At 34.7% G+C, this 16,665-nt stretch overlaps 1 protein-coding gene across 5 annotated transcripts in view; it reads left to right on the top strand.

Moving 5' to 3' along the window:
- Positions 1–16,665, top strand: part of LOC145978212 (rho GTPase-activating protein 44-like) — a 64,221-nt gene that overhangs the window by 22,623 nt on the left and 24,933 nt on the right. For all 5 annotated transcript variants that reach the window (XM_083110666.1, XM_083110661.1, XM_083110662.1 and 2 more), the window contains exons 7-12: positions 1,488–1,638; positions 1,816–1,965; positions 3,055–3,232; positions 8,780–8,989; positions 11,767–11,852; positions 14,801–15,020. In XM_083110666.1, the coding sequence (XP_082966792.1) occupies positions 1,488–1,638; positions 1,816–1,965; positions 3,055–3,232; positions 8,780–8,989; positions 11,767–11,852; positions 14,801–15,020 (995 nt within the window). The remainder of the gene's footprint in view (positions 1–1,487; positions 1,639–1,815; positions 1,966–3,054; positions 3,233–8,779; positions 8,990–11,766; positions 11,853–14,800; positions 15,021–16,665) is intronic.

Here is a 16,665-nt window from a genome sequence, read left to right as displayed (position 1 = left end):
GCAAAAAGCGAAGTAAAATAAAGCAAATCAATCAATCATGTATGCGAGTGTCCATTAATCAATTTCATCATATCATCATTCATCCTGATCTTCGCAAATTAGACAAAAGTGGCACAAATGCTAAGTAAAATAAAGCAAAATCAATAGAAATCGTACTGAGTGAAGTGAAACCCTGATTTTATATTCCTGATTTTAGATTTACCCCCATTATACATTAAGTCTTCGTGGTCCCAACACAGCAATATGCTTTAATATTTTCTTCGATTTTTACATTTTCCTGTATTTTAAGATTTTTCAGCTTGGTTCCCTTGTGACTACCTATCAATCCTCGTAACACTGCTTGTCACTGGAGAACAGTCAGGGATCAACTTCCTTACTAGGATTTTTATCTTTCAGGCCTTAAACATAATACGCTAAGTCATCGAATTCTTTAAAAACAAGTCTGGAGTTAGTGATTTCAAGTTTTTATTTGGTTTTACATGCAAACATGCTTCAAATTCATGTAAAAACAATGAGATCGACATGCATCGAAATACTCACTACCCCATCTTCCATCAGAAAAAAACAGAGAATATCTCCACACTGCCCTTACTCTGTTTTATACAATGTGATTGCCAATATGGCTTTTCTTCACATTGCTTGCAAAGTTATAATTTGTATGGTGTGATTTAACTCATATAAAATTATTTTTTATACATTTTACAACTCTACAACTTATGATCTGTCATACCCTGAAGAACATAAAGTCAAGGATTCACTGTACATCTAGTGTACCAGCGTGAAATCAAACATAATGATTATGTGCAAAAATGGTCACACATTTTGTTAAATTGGGCTGTCATAAAATCTCTTGAATGTCAATCAACATCCTTTTGTCAACAGTAACAATAAGTCACTGAAATGGATAGATGAATAAAGTAAATTCTTAAAATGTAACATAAAATTATTATTTAAAAAAAATGATAACCATTAAGCCTTGTTTCCATGATTATGAAAAACTAAACGTAACGTTTCAACCTTCTAGCAAGGTCTTCTTCAGACTCTGTATCAAGTACAAAAGTCTTGCTAGAAGGTTGAAACGTTACGTTTAGTGTATGTTTTTAATAAAAATAAATTGCTGCCTTGGTCAGCATATTTAGTTTTTCTTTAAAAAATGCTATAAATACTTTTAGGAATGTATTTAATAAAAAGGGTTTATGATTTTTTTCTTTTAACACTCTTCTGTAAAATATAGAATAACAGTTGTGATATTAAATATAATGCAATTTTGTAATCTCTGACTCTGATAATAATAGGATATTTGCAACTGGTATTCTGAAATGACATAATTGGTCGATAATGATCATCTCATAAATCAGTCTCATTCATACATTGCACACTAATGTTTTGTGTTTGTAATGCTAGTATTATATACATGTAAATAAAGTAATATTTTCCACTGTGTATAATATGCATATGCAATATTCACTTTTTTAACCTGTTTTCAGGACATGCTTGCTTCAGAAATGTTCCAGCTCATCTCCAAAGAGGCTGATTTGGCAGAACTGATTGTGCAGTTCGCAAAATTTCAGAAGGCATATCATGAAAGTGCACTTAGCATTTTAGGAAACATAATTCCAGACCTAGAAAATTTGATACGTAAGTACCATTATAAGTATATCTAAATGTGTGTGCATTTTTAGTATTATTTCAATTTCTCAGAATATTTTTAACTATATTTCTTATTTGTGGTGACATTTTCACTTTTTAGCCATGTATAATTACCATTAATATGTTAAGTTAGGGTCTCTTTCTTACCCTGCCATCTCGTTCCAGGTGACAGCAGTGTGAAGCCTGTGTATGGTGTTGCTTTGGAGGAGCATTTGCGAGTAACCAAAAGAAAGGTTGCCTATCCAATAGAACTGTGTGTGTGTGCATTGCTTGAACTTGCTATGGAGGAGGAAGGCTTATTTCGGGTAACAGGAGGTAGGTATTTTGTAACATCTGACATGAGATTTGCGTTAAAAAATATATTTGTGTTAATAAGGATGTACCTATATCACTTCTGATGTGAATAATAATTCTACATTATCTGTGGAAAGTATATGTATAATTGTGTACATTATTCCATTCACCTTCAAATTTTCACCACTGACAGTTTCCTTCCCCTCAGATGTAAATGTTCTCCAATTAGCAGTACTTGATATGCTATCACTAGAGGCACATATTTTTGGCAAATAAAAAACAAAATTTCGGTACAAAAACAGTCGATTTCGGGTTTAAAAGCGGTAAATAAAATAAAATGTCAGTGTTATAGCGGTGAATAATCACATCAAAAGTGCTATATTAAAAGACATTTTGGTTTTAAAATTGTGAATATAATTCTAAATTTGATTTGAAAACTGCACTTATTACACAAAATAAACTTACTCCTTCTAATAGCACATTTATGTAGTTACCAGAATATTAAGTTTATTCCTGTGTAAAGAGGTCCATTTTTGCTTCTCAAATATTTACAGCAGAATTAATGAATTTTCCGTGAATTTCATAACTCACAGGATACTTCAGACTTCAGAAAGAGTCACGTCGGTATATAAATGGTAAGTTTTGTGTTTGAGTATATTTCGCATTTTGCAGTTCATTTCACATTATTTCGTGACAAAACTGGGTAGGAAAATGGACCTCACACCTTTCAGAAACATGAAAAATGGACATTACAGCATGTTATTTCATATTTTGTGTTTTCGTCAAAAACTAAATTTGCATGCCTCTAGCTATCACTCATCCTTGTCTTCACAAGATTCATCATACATTTTTTTTCTTATTTATATTGTGCTGATAAAATACATGTTATATTGTATGTTGGTATTATATTGTTATTGTTTAAAAATTTACTTCCCTCCACCATTAGACATATTTATATCAGTAATTGTCAGCAAATTTACCAGTAAATCGAGAAATTTAGCATTTAGCATTCCTTTTGAACGTTATGTGAAATATTTCATGTCAATAAATGAGTTCGTAGAAATTTTAGTGAAGCAAGGTAATGAATGAGTGACACATTTATTATTACAGGGACGTCAAAAGTACGAAGAATGAAGATGAGCTTTGATGCAGGCTGCATGAACTTCCAAACGCTTTTAGAATACAGAGACCCCCATGTGATTGCTGGTGCCTTAAAGTCGTATCTGAGAGACCTGCCGGAACCCTTGCTCACTCACTCCTTATATGAAGAATGGATGATTGCAGCGAGGTGAGGTTATATCTTACATTTTCATATTTAAATTGCATCTTGTTTTCATTATGGCTGAGTCGATACTCATGTTGAAGTATAAGTATCAGCTGATACCAGTGGTATCAATATCATAAAGTATTCGTTGGATATTATTTACACACTCCAGATAATACTTTTGGGTATCAGTTATTGCATAAGCCTCGACCAACCTCCCCACCCTTTGCGTTGGGATGTCAGCTTTCAGTGTTGGACTAAATGCATATATAGTACCTTTTTTGGTCAATCCCCAAAGAAATGCAGTGTATTTACGCTAACAGGCCTAAACCCAACAACTTCACAATGAAGGTGCTTACGTCAGAAGGCTTCACATACTCGCTTGTTGTGTAGTCAAGATCCTCCTTTGCGTTTGTCTTGTAATGTCGCTTTTACTGTACAGCACCTTTTAGTTGAGTGTTCTGACTTGGAAGATGTCCGCCGCAACTAAAACCTCCCACCTCTTATTGACCCCTTATTGACAGAGTTCTTAGTTTCTTGCACCAAACAGATTACTGGAGACGTCTCTGAGATCGCTTTAATACCTACGCAATTTTAATGTGTTTCTGTGTTTGTCCTTTGTAGGTTGCAATCGTCTACAGTTTTATTCCCATTCACACTTTTTATTTATTCTTCCTTTTAGCTTGGCGTATAATTTAGATAAGGGGCTTTCCCCGTACATGCAGAAGGGTGTAAAGCGTGCTGAAACACCCACCCTAATTTTGACAAACAAACAAGGTTACGTCAGAAGGCAAAGAACAGGGGAGGTTGGTTGAGGCTTGTGCTTTAAGTGAGACCCAATACTTTTCCCTTATTATGGTCTTTCATAGGGTGGACACTTTTATGGATTCTAATTATCCTGAGAATTAGTTTCCATTTATTTTGTGCATTATTGTGTGAAAAACTGTAATCTGTGATTATAGAATAGGTTTTTTTTTTAATGTTCTGGTGTAATTTTTTAATATTTCCAAGCCAAACTCCAGTAATTACTTACGTGAAATTTAGAAGATTTCGCACTTCCGCTTTGCACAATTTAATGGTTCAATCCTATAATTTTCGAAGATCCACTGTCTTCATTCACAAAAGGGTACAGCATTTGAAGCGGAGACGGTACCGTGTCACTGCATTGTTTGTTCCCGGGTGGCAGTGATGCGGTACCATCTCTGCGGAAGTGCGAAATCTTCTAAATTTCATGTAAGTAATTTTAAACCACGTTTACCGCAACCATCATAAACTCCAGTAAGTTTGTGCTGATAATTGGAGTGGAATACTCCCTTAAATCAATTATCAATTAAACAATATTTCAAATGTCTTTAAATTGTCAAAATTTCCAATCATCAGTATCTGTAAGAATATTGGCATTGATATGGATATTGCTTCAAAGTGGTATTGGCTCAGCTTTATCTTTCTTGTGTTTTATATTGCAATGTTAGGTTTGTGAATTGGGAGAAAAATATACCATGTACATAACAGGTTATAATAGATGCTTAATATTGCCCATCGTTCTCTATTCTCTGGTATGTTTGCAACTTCTTGTATTATACATAATTTGAGATTGTTCAATAGAGCAAGTTTTGTAATGTGCCCAGTGTCTAGCTGCATGGGGTCCAGATGCCAGAGCCTCCATTGTCTGCAGAAACACAGTGTCCACTTTGTACTGTGAGCAAGAGTGTCTTCAGAAAAGATCAAGACACATTATGTAGAAAATTGTCATGAGTTTTGTCCAACATGCACTTTTCATCTTTATATCTACAACTTCATTTTGATATTTAATAGAGACTCAGAATTTTGCTGATACTGATGAACATTGACATCAAATGACAAATGTTTTTCTCATAGTGTGAATTATATTCACCACTCAATAGATTTATGAAACCAAAATTGGAAAAAAAACTACCTATGTGAATATTAGTGTGCATATTTATTCAGTAAATTAACTCTGCATGTAGTTAAGTTCTTGTTAATGAAAATACCCAAGTGTGATGAACTGTTAGTCAGATAAGCTGTTTTGAGCAGTATGTATGTTATAAAATGTGCTCAGAAGCTTTGTGGAAGAAATAATTTGTAGTAATCAAAAGAGAGATGCAACAGGGAAATTGAGAAGTACTTGAATTGTGAACAAGCGAATATCCATAACTTTACGCATGGCTACATCAATTGAAGAATTTTTTTGTTAGCCCATTGATTTCCCTGTGTAAGCAGTTCTTGGGCTCACCCAACCTCTCATCAATATACATGCCTACATATCATGATAATAATAAATGATATGATCATGTAACTTGCATTCTGTGTATAGAAATGTTAAATTAGTTAAATTATCCTCAAGTTTACTAATGAATAGATGTTTCAGTTCACTCTTAATGGTTGATATAAACATTCGACCAGTTAATCGGTCCCATCCCTAATTCTTTTTACATATCAATCAGCAAGTGTCACTTCTCAAAGCATGTAAATATTTGTAATTCTTTTCTTGTCTGCGACAAGAGGAGCTCCTGGTTGGATTCCAGCCTCGTACAGCAACAGGTACGTCCCTGGTTGGTTGCTTTCCTCTCTTCTGTGCACAAGGCATCTGTTAATTGGTAGCATTGCTGAGCTGACACCGATAATGATGTGTCTGAAAATATCAGTTCAATTGAGTCGCCAAGTACCCACCATTTCTCCAGATTGCAGTTGAGCCATTTGGCATGTAAAATATCAACTTGCAGCAGTGTCGAATTATGCAAAATTCAGAATTTTTGTTCGTATTGGTAAAAAGTATCAACATTATTATTGGTATCAGTTCTTGGTGATATTTGCCCAGCCCTAATAGTTTGTGTTTAACTTGTTGTTATTTCGTTTATTATAACTATAATCTTGCTCATCTCTAATTTATAAATAAATGTCTGATGAAGGGAGCATGTCTTCTCCCAAAACATAAAAATAAAAAGAGTTTCTTTGCTTGTAACAACCATGGCTAAATTACAGTATATTAATCATATAAATACTTATATTAACTACAGTGCTTTTCATGGTTAAATCATCCGCAGAGCGGCATCAAGCGCACCTGGCAGTGAGAACTTGTCTGCCGGGAAACTGGATGCAACATCCCCGTAACTGGAGACGCTAGCTATGTAATGAAAAAAGCTCGTACAATTACATCGACAGTTACAGTTAGAATAAACATGCACGTTGTTACAAGAGGCACCGGAAATGTTCTCCTCCTGCATCCAAACATTTACGGTGTCTTTTTAGCCAATTTTCAGCAACACATACCAGTTTCTCTTCCGAAATTGCTTCACGTTCTCTCCTGATATTTTCTTTCAATTCTTCTAATGTAGGGCTTCAGCTTTAAAAGCTTGGTAGCTTGACATAATGTCTGTTTCTTATGCAAGGTGCCGGGGGATTTTTTAGGATTATGTTCCAATTGTGCTCTAACGTCATCTACTTTCTCCTCAGTAAGCACACATTGTTTCACCCTTCGCTTCTTATCATGAACAAACACTACTGAAGCACTGATGCGTCCAGTGCCAAGGTCAGCATAAAGCTGTGGATGTAAATGCTGGCTGACAAGCTTCCACCTGCCCAGCAAGCTGGCCGCCACTCCACGGACGACTCAACTGTCAAAGGCACTGTATAAACAAACATGTATTCGTTGCTTTTTGTAAAATTTCATTGTGTGATTGAACACAAGTTTAAATATTAAAAATATTTGATTTGGTGTAATTTACTTAACTTTTCTGCCACTTTTGGATAATCACCAAGAAGAGGATTTATTGATATGACATTAAAAAACTTCTTAAGTGCCATCAATGTTCCGATGGAACCTCAACCATGTTTTCTTCGTCTCTTGACCAGTCCTGATGATGATTCTGAGTGGAGTTGAGAGCTTGGACAAACTTTTATTTAAAGTGTCTCATATCGTATTGTTATGTGTTTTTAACAAGGGGATTAGTGTTGATATAATGAATACAAAGAACACCCATGCGCAGGCCAGGATTCGAACCTGGAACCCATGGCATCGTAGCTCAATGTGCTAGGCACTCTGTCATGGAGGTCGGCATATTATGAATAGAAAATCAACAAACTTACCATTCATGTTTTAATTTTTATAAATGTCCAAATAATTATTAACACATCAGTCAGGATTTGCTGATTTGCATTTAGTGATATTCAGATAGAAGTTTTAAAATGTAGTCAAGATGTTAACATTTACGCTAACCTTTAATTTTAACCACAATGCATATGTGTTTCTAAAACTAAGTTATGAGTTGCGACAACCGTGTGAAGCCTGATTTCTGACAGGTAGAATGTATTGGGCAGTTTTCTAGTTGCCCCATGTTGCTGGGTTAATACTGAAATCCAAATTTAAGTCTTGTGCCACAGAGAAATGTGCTAACTGTTACGTTAGGCAGAACCCAATTTTAATTTAATGACCCCTTATTATTGCTTTTCATAATATCTAAGAACTAACAACATAATTTTAGTGGTTAGATTTTGCATGTGATGAATCCATACCTTTGTAGCATGTACAAAGTGCGGTATGCAATAATGCACACACAAATCTTCTACATTTCCTTATTTTCATCAACATTTTCACAAGGAGATGGAGTAATGACTTACAGCTTTGTGCACGTATCTATAAGAAGCATCCATCCAGATATGTGTACATCAAGTTTGCAATAAATAAATGCTTCGTTGTACATCTATACTCCTTTCTCAGATAAAATTGAGTAGAAATAACAAAACTTGGAATCTTTAAAGAGTCTTATTGTATGCTGTACTTGTGTACACACATTGGCAACAGGTAAGGATACATTCTATCCAGCATGTACTGTCAGAAAATATTTAAATGAATATATAGTAGAAATACAGTAGATTTTTTAATACGTTATTAGCATTGACTGAATTATGCCTGTGTATGTTCATAAGAGTAACAAATTGAGAGAATTGTGCACTAAGTTATATGAATATCAGATCAGTAATATTATTGGTAATTTTACAAATAAACTAATCGGTATCAGCCAATACTGATAGAATACTGATTTATCAGTTTTATTCTCTATTAGTCTTGATCCATAGGAGAAAACATATAATTACAGAGTTTGTTCAAAGTGTTCATCATTGTATTGCATACACAGTTGAAGATTAAATCTTCCCTCCTGCAACACTTTATGGGACTCAGTCACAGAAATTTGCAGAAACGCCTGCACAGTGCTCTGAATTTTGACCTTGTGCACCACAGCTTGGAGACCATTTCATGTATCCAGTCCAGCATGCTGGAAACAGTGTGTTAAGACAATGTCACACTGTAAGCATGTAATGTGGATGGGCACCATTCTGTTGAAAACTCCTATGGGTCCAGACTTATGAGACACCCTGTACATAAATGTTACATATAACTTTTGCTCAGAATGTGTTTGTTGTGTGTGTATATGTATGATTTCTGTTATTCATTGTTTATAGTGCATGTGGATTAATATACATATGATGTGAATTTTCAAGCACAGTTTAAGTTCATAAGTATTATTATAATTTACTATTTATATTCTGCAGAATACAGACACAGAACGAGCGACTACAGGCATTGTGGCAAGTGCTTCATAAACTCCCAGAGCCAAATTTTGACAATCTAGAGTACTTGATCAAGTTCTTAAGCACCTTGTCCAAGAATCAAGACGTGAACAAGATGAGTCCTCAAAACATTGCAATCGTGATGGCTCCAAATTTAATGTGGCCTGAAAAAGATGAAAGTAGCACTATAGGGTAAGTTCCACATACCTTCGTTTTTAACCTGATGCAATTTTGTTAATGTAATCATTTGTTCTTATGTGTTCTTAGATGAAACGGAAGGAGGCTTTTTACTTCTTTGTTGTAAATTGTTTCTTTGTTGTTTTGCAAAGAAGACAATTATTGTTTTGTTTGGTGGAACTAATACCATATTTACTCATGTATAATGTGCACTTTTTCCAAAGTTTTTGTCCCGAAAAAGTGTTGTGCGTATTATGCACGGAATAATTTTTTTAATGTTTACGGAACCCTATCATGTTATATATCATTGTAAAGCTTGATTTGATTTATTGATTTGTTGTTTTAAGTCCACAAATTGGGACAGGACCTACAGTTTAAAGTGGGATCCGAACCACTGCCATGTGCCTCCACCGGGTATCGAACCCGGGATCCCTTGATTACAAGGTGATGACATTACCACTACGCCATCGGGGAGGCCCATTGTAAAGCTTGAATTCTGCAGTTTCTGAATATGGCAACAGTATTCCATTCAAGATGGACAGTTATTTGTAATGCGGTTGAAATAAGCTCCTTACAAAATGAAGGAATGTTCTGATTTTTATGGTACTTTGTATGAAAAAAAGATAAGGAAAAAGAAAATAATTAAAATGTATTACTGGCCAAATAATATGACATATATGAAGTGTGTAAATGCCTTAATGGAAGAAATCTTGTGCTGCTAACTGCTAGTTTCAGGGTCCTGAATGTGCCTCCTATAAATGTTTCGTTAGTCACAGAAAAAGTATATATTTTGAAGTTTTTTTAGAAAATGTAAAGAGGAAATGAGCAAAACCACTTATAAAAGTTTAAATGCCATGTGCCACAATTTTTCACTTTGTAATGTAATGTTCTCCTCTTGGTCCACATAGCAACAGGTGACTCCTTGAATAGGAATGATGTCATTCACTGTTGATCGACATAGCAACAGCTTTACGACCTACAACTAAGAAAGCCATTTCTTTAACCTGGATTGTACTGTGCATTATATACGAGATATAATTGTTTGTCACTTTTCCCTATCAAAAACTAGGGTGCGCATTATACACGCACATGCATTGTACATACGTAAATACGGTATTAATACGAATTGTACATTTAAAATAAAACCTGTTTGAACTAAATATAAGTGCCAAAACTGAAAAGTAACCAAAGTTTGTGCAACATTTAGAACTTGCAAAGCAAATAAGTCTTGAAGTTTTCCTAGCGACGAACGGTGAACAGAATTTCTCGTGCTATCCATCAGATGCCACTTTGCAAAGCAAAGTTTTGCGTTCATAGCTTCTATTGTGTGTTTCAAAGTTGAAGTTTTTGTCTTCCTGTTGATGCATGGGATGAGATGCACCAGAGACAAAAAATTAGTCACTCCTACCATAGAAGCGGTCCCTTCCGGGGTACTCAGCTCTACATGTCTGTCTTATGCAGTTCTCTTCTCAATATCCTTTCCGCAACTGGTTGGCAGCCACCCTGTTGGTCATAAGCATTTTTCAGCCACAATTATGACAACAATTTGAGGTTTTCTGCAAGGTACACCACTCCTTGTACACCCTCTGGATTGTCCACTCTAACACACCTTCAAACTTGTGTTCACCCAAACACAATTGCACCTTTTTGCCACTCCGTTAGGACTGACTTGCGACCCATTTCACAAACTGCTTGCACAAAACTAGTTCATAATCTCTTGAGGTAACTGTTCAAGCCTTCACAGAGGTTGCTGCTGATTGGCCCACCATAGTACTACCAGGATGCAATCTGTTGGGAAGGCTGGGAAAAGTATTTTATGTTGTCTGGGGTGTGTTTATTTGCAAATGATTATAAGATTCTCACATGAGAACCCATCTCAGAAAACATTCACTTTTGTGAAATCATGGAAATGAATCTGTGGCTAAGCCATGGAATTTTCTAGAGATATTGAGAAACCTGTAAAATTCTGGAAATATTTAATATCCTTTGTACTTGCAGTGATTTTTTGTTCATATTTTTAAGCCTAATATGTCACAACTGGTTTTTGTAAGTAAAAGTAAATGCTTTAAAAATATGATGTTTCATGTATCAAACTTAAAAAGTATACTTTAAAGTGGTTTAAAACTGTACTCAGTGGTTTAGAAGTTTACTGGAAATGTCGAGTAAATTGATAACAGATATTATACCAAATGTAAATTTGCAAATTTTCTTACATCATGATGGTTCATTCAACTTCTTAATTCTTAAATGTTTGCTCAACCACTTTTCGTAGATGTAAAATAATAATATACAGTTATTTTTAGTAGTTTTTATTTTTCCTGCGACGTATCATCCTGAGATTTGTTTATCATGATGTAAGCTTGAAAAAGTTCTGAGAAACCAGGATGAAAAATAAAAACCACTATATTTACATAATATTATTTTGTATTAATATATGTAATCAGGTGACTGCAATAAGTTTGCTTTGCCAGAAGAAACTGCTTGCTTAAGAATTAACTTTACTAAATCAGGGTACATGAATTATAACTTTCATGAACATGAAAGTAATAACAAGATGCCAGAATTATAAAGTTGATTGTGTATAGTAAGTTCTTTATACAAATATCAAATCTATCAAATTATCAATTTTACTGATAAAACCAATAAATAAGTAAACCAGTCCTACCAATTAATTTGTTTCATTTATAAAATTTGTACTGAACTTCTCAAATAGAAATTTTGCTTGTTATTTATTTAAAAGTTAAACAGTAAGTTGTTTTGATATTTTATGTATTGTTGGCATCTGATTGCAGGATGAATATGAGTATAACAGGCTTGCACAGTATCATCGTAGACAGCCTAGTCAGTTATGCAGATTGGTTTTTTCCTCGCAGTAAAGGTAAAGTTGAACTTTTTTTATAACCTGCTAGAGCATAATAGAAATATGTATAAATTCTGTTTATTGTTCATATCTTGCTTTTCAGTAACATTCCATTCACTCAGTAAGTACAAGGTGTATCAAAATAGAATAAACCACTCTAAACTATGGAATACAACAATGATATTTGTTGTGTATCAATCACTAACACTTCGCGTCCCATCGAAATTCTAGTTCCTATCATACTTTGGTAAATTTCTTATATCCGGAAAACGGCTGAAATTTGCTAGTTCATTTAATTTGAATATTCATACTTACGTATTCTGCATTGAGAAACATTGTGGAAGGTGGCATTTCGCTTATTTCACAGAAATAAGCTCTATTTGCGACATATCGAGTAAGTTTTCTTAGTTTCTTTTTGCTTTCGGTAATACGCAAAATGGCGGTCACAGTTTCACTACCGTACTCAGCATGCAGTGTTTCCGCCCCACTCCACCCAAAAATACGTACAAACCATTGACGCATGGCCCCACGAACCATTCATACATAGCCCCACGAACCATTTCCAGTAAGGTTAGGTTGGGTCACGTTTAGGTTAGAATAGTTAAAAATCAGTTTAGAAGAAAAAAAATGCATAGCCCCACACACCATTCTCGCATAGCCCCACGAACCATTGACACACAGCCCCACAAACCATTTGCGGAAACGTACCTTCTTCAGTTACAAAAAAGACTTGTTTGGTAACTCTGACCGGCATTGACCGTGATTACGTCATCACACACAGGCAACATCCAGCTGGAAGGAAATTAATGCAACAGCTTTCGTGCATCGGTCACACATTTATATCGAAAAATAGATGTTTTACCGGCAAAATTCAATGAACGATGTGAGAAAACACTTCCCCGAACTTCCACAACTATGAAAAAACTGCATTCGGTAAGTAATTTATCCTGTAAATTTGAAGAAATCCGTTTTCCGGATATAAGAAATTTACCCATACTTTTCCCAAGAACTCCTCATCCAAAGCAAGGCTGTTTCTTATTCTCTCCTTTAGCTGTTGCACATTCTGCGGTGTAGGTGGCACATGTGCTTTGTCTTTCGTAAAGCCCCAAATTGCGCTGTAGGGGTGTAAGGTCAGGAAACTTTAAGACTGCTTTTTCTGCACCTCTGAAAGCCGCCATTTTCTTTAACACTACACCAGCACCAAAATGGCATGTTTACAAAAGTCTTGCTCATGAAAACAAAACTTGAAGATTTTCTCATTGCTATACAACAAACCTCATTGTTGTGTTTCAAATAATTTTTAAATAATAACCTGATAAGTTATTTACACTATTATGATACTTGCTGTATATTGTTTTTTTAATTAATAAAAATTGGTGATGGAAATTGTTATCAGCAATTTTAGCAATACATCAATGTGCTTATATTGGCCAATAGCAGTAGCTGATTAATCTATCCTGTCCATGAAACACCATGTTCCTAAAGTCACCACCTGTTTTAATGAAAACGTTGGCATTTAGGTTACTTCTTTGTTTGTGAATATGTGAAGAATACCATTTCCAGAAGATGGGTAGGTTGGGGGTTAGTAACCACCCAACTTAACCCCCCTTTGGTAAATGATTGTAAGAGAGTACTGCAGCACATAACTATACATGCATTGCTACCAGCTGTCCGTGGTGGTGGAGTGATTACGTAATGCTCTCTGAAGCATCCTTGGTTCAAATCCTGGGGTTGTGTGCAGTTTATCATCTTATAATCCAGATTTTTATGTAGTCAAAACATGCGGAATATGCATATAAATATACAGAAAAATCAGTGAAACATTTTAAGTGTATTAAAAGTGTGTAATATAATGTTTTCTTAATTTCCTTCATTCTTCTCTAATTTTTTTAAGTACCTGGCAGCAAAAAGTAATTGTACTAAACTAATTTCTTGTTTTTTTTTTAAATATAAGAAGTTGTTTTGGAAGTGGAAATATTGTAATGTGCTAAATGACATTGAAAAATTGATAATGTAAGTGACAAGAAGTTTGGCTACAGTTCAGTACCCTGATGTGGCATATAAAGTTCTACAATATACAAGAATATTTTTATGAACGGAGGTTGTGTTTTTAAGTCCACTTTAAATACGGAAAGGCTAATTGGGACTTGACCTACAGTTGAAAGTGGAATCTGAACCATTATATGCCTGCACTGGGTATCGAACCCAGGGCCCATTGAATGAAGAAAGTAGCCCCCCAGAATCAGATAAAAATTACCAATATTTGGAAAAATCAAATTTTTCATATTTATCACACTAATATATTTGAGTTTTCTCTTGTTGTAGTCTATGGTTGTTACAAACATAGAAACACAGATTTTGGTTGTGACATTACAGGAGAACACACGCTTCCTTCATCAGACATTTATTTTTAGTTTGATTAAAGATACAGTTATAGCAATGGTTACAAATCTTTAAAAAAGAATCAGTTATACAGTGGATCTTGTCAGTGTTACATTGTTGGAATGTGGCAACTTAACTCTGAAATAAACTAAAAATAAATGTCTGATGAAGGGATTGTGTGTTCTCCTGAAACGTCACAACCAAAAACTGTGTTTTTTATGCTTGTAACAACCGTAGACTACAAGAGAAATAATTCTGCAATGCGAGCAATGCGTACATATAAATATATTTGTGCTCAATGAAAACAAGAGAAATAACATGAGTATTACCGCATTTCATGTAAAACATTTACTCCAAATGGAAGACACCTTAAAATATGTAACATGAAAATTGTGTATATTGTTCGTAACATTATAATTCATCAACGTTCGTAATTCTTTACTTGGCTCTAATTATCCTTGTCACAGTTAACCTGGAGAGGTAGAGAAGCAACATAAAATACCCGTATTGGAGATAGTGTTACCTGAATACCCTCCCTCAGCAATATTCATGTTATTGACATGCCATTTTGCCATTATTTCCAGATATGGATTTTTATATAACCTTGACAAAACCAGAAACAACGGAATATTCTGTGAGGCCTGTTTTGCCAAATGGTTTGGTGGCCAGCGGAGCAACGTCAACCCAGCAGACTGACATGACACACCACAGGAGAAGCAGCGGGGAGATCATTAATGTGTCTACAGGCTATGAAGGGGACATGAAACGTGCTCAGTCAAACAGCAGTCTTTCTGATCATAGCAGGTACATCAGTGTAGATCTTGCATATAATTATGAATAAGTAATGCACATGTGGAATTAAGAAAAAGACTTGAAATGTATTTATTTATTTATTTATTTATTTATTTATTTGAAAAGTCCTGAATACAGAAAAATCCATTTTACATCAGGATATCAACCGGAAAAGAAATAAACAAAATAATAAGATGGACACATACACACACATATACATATATAACAAGAATAATAACAACTAGGGCAAAAATAATATTATTTATACTTCAGCTGCTTTATGCACGCCTTTCTGTAAGTCTGCTTTGATAAATGGAAGCCCAGAGCATCTTTTAATGAGTTGTAAATGGTTTGTAGCCTGTAGAGAAGTGATCTTTGTTCTAAAGATAGCCTTGAAGATTTAATGTAAAAGAAGTTGTTGCATTTACTGTTGGGACGTGGGATTCTGATATTAAGAAGTGGCAAGAGTTCGCTGGTGAAAAGTTGTCCATTAATGATTCTGAAGAGTAGTGTTAAATCTGAGAGTTGACGGCGAAGAGAAAGGTCATGAATTTGTAGAGTGGATAGAATTTCTTGTTTGGAGAAGTTTGCAAGGGCTGGGCATCTGTGTTTGACTATTCTGACGAAGAAACTTACTACTTTGTTGGTTTTCTTTAAATTGCTTTCACATGCCATTGACCAAATACAGGAGCCATATTCAAGAATAGGAACAACACACATTGTAAAGTAGGTTTTGAGGGCAGAAACTTGTGTTATGTCTGTAAATCTGTAAATTAGTCCAAGTGTTTTCATCGCTTTCGAAGTTATGTAGTCTATGTGATGGTTGAAAGTCAGTTTGCTACTTTGTACTTCTGAACACTCATATACCACAACAGAAAATTCATATGTAAAAATTAGGGATGGGTCGATATGAACTTTTGGCCGATACCGATAAAGTACCGATATAAAATTTACCGATACCGATAACCAATATTCTACCGATCCGATATAAAATTAGAAATGGTCCTTGAAGAACCTGAAATGTTCATTGATCTCCTTAATTAATGTGTGTTTGAATATTTAGACAATTACTTTTTTAGAAAGTAGGGCATCGAGATTATCCATAAAAAATACAACAAAATGGCAGAATTTTGCACTAAATTATGAGATATTTTTCGATATATCGGATCGGTAAAATAATCGGTAAATTTACCAATAAACCGAGAGTACAGATTAATTGGTCCCATCCCTAGTAAAAATAGAAGTAGGTAAGAATATAGTGTTCCTTTTAACTGCTGATATTGCTTTCATTTTTCCATGCTGGAAACCAAATTAAGTTGATACACTTGAAATTCATTGAAAATACAGTGAACGTGAGCAGATTTTTCATTTTCCCTTTTTTTAAAGTTATTCCACCATACAAATATGGCAAGTTATTATTACATTGTAATGGCTTTTTTTATTCACATTCCTGATACTTACCAGCACGGGTGGACAAATACAGGATGCCCGGTCACCACAGAGCCTGAAAATTTTCATCTTGTACCTGAATTTTGAAATTCAGTTCTGTTAGCTGAATTTTAAAATCTGCAGCGATATGGTAGTCAGCCTTACTTATTCATGCTGTTACTGGTTGCGTCTTCTTTAGGCCACTCCAGAACAAGAATTAATTACATTT

The sequence above is a fragment of the Lepisma saccharinum genome, chromosome 24 (genome assembly GCF_977018435.1).
Source record: "Lepisma saccharinum chromosome 24, izLepSacc3.1, whole genome shotgun sequence".
Lineage (NCBI taxonomy): Eukaryota > Metazoa > Arthropoda > Insecta > Zygentoma > Lepismatidae > Lepisma > Lepisma saccharinum.
The sequence above is the reverse complement of the archived record's forward strand: the minus strand, read 5'-3'. Positions and strand labels throughout refer to the sequence as shown.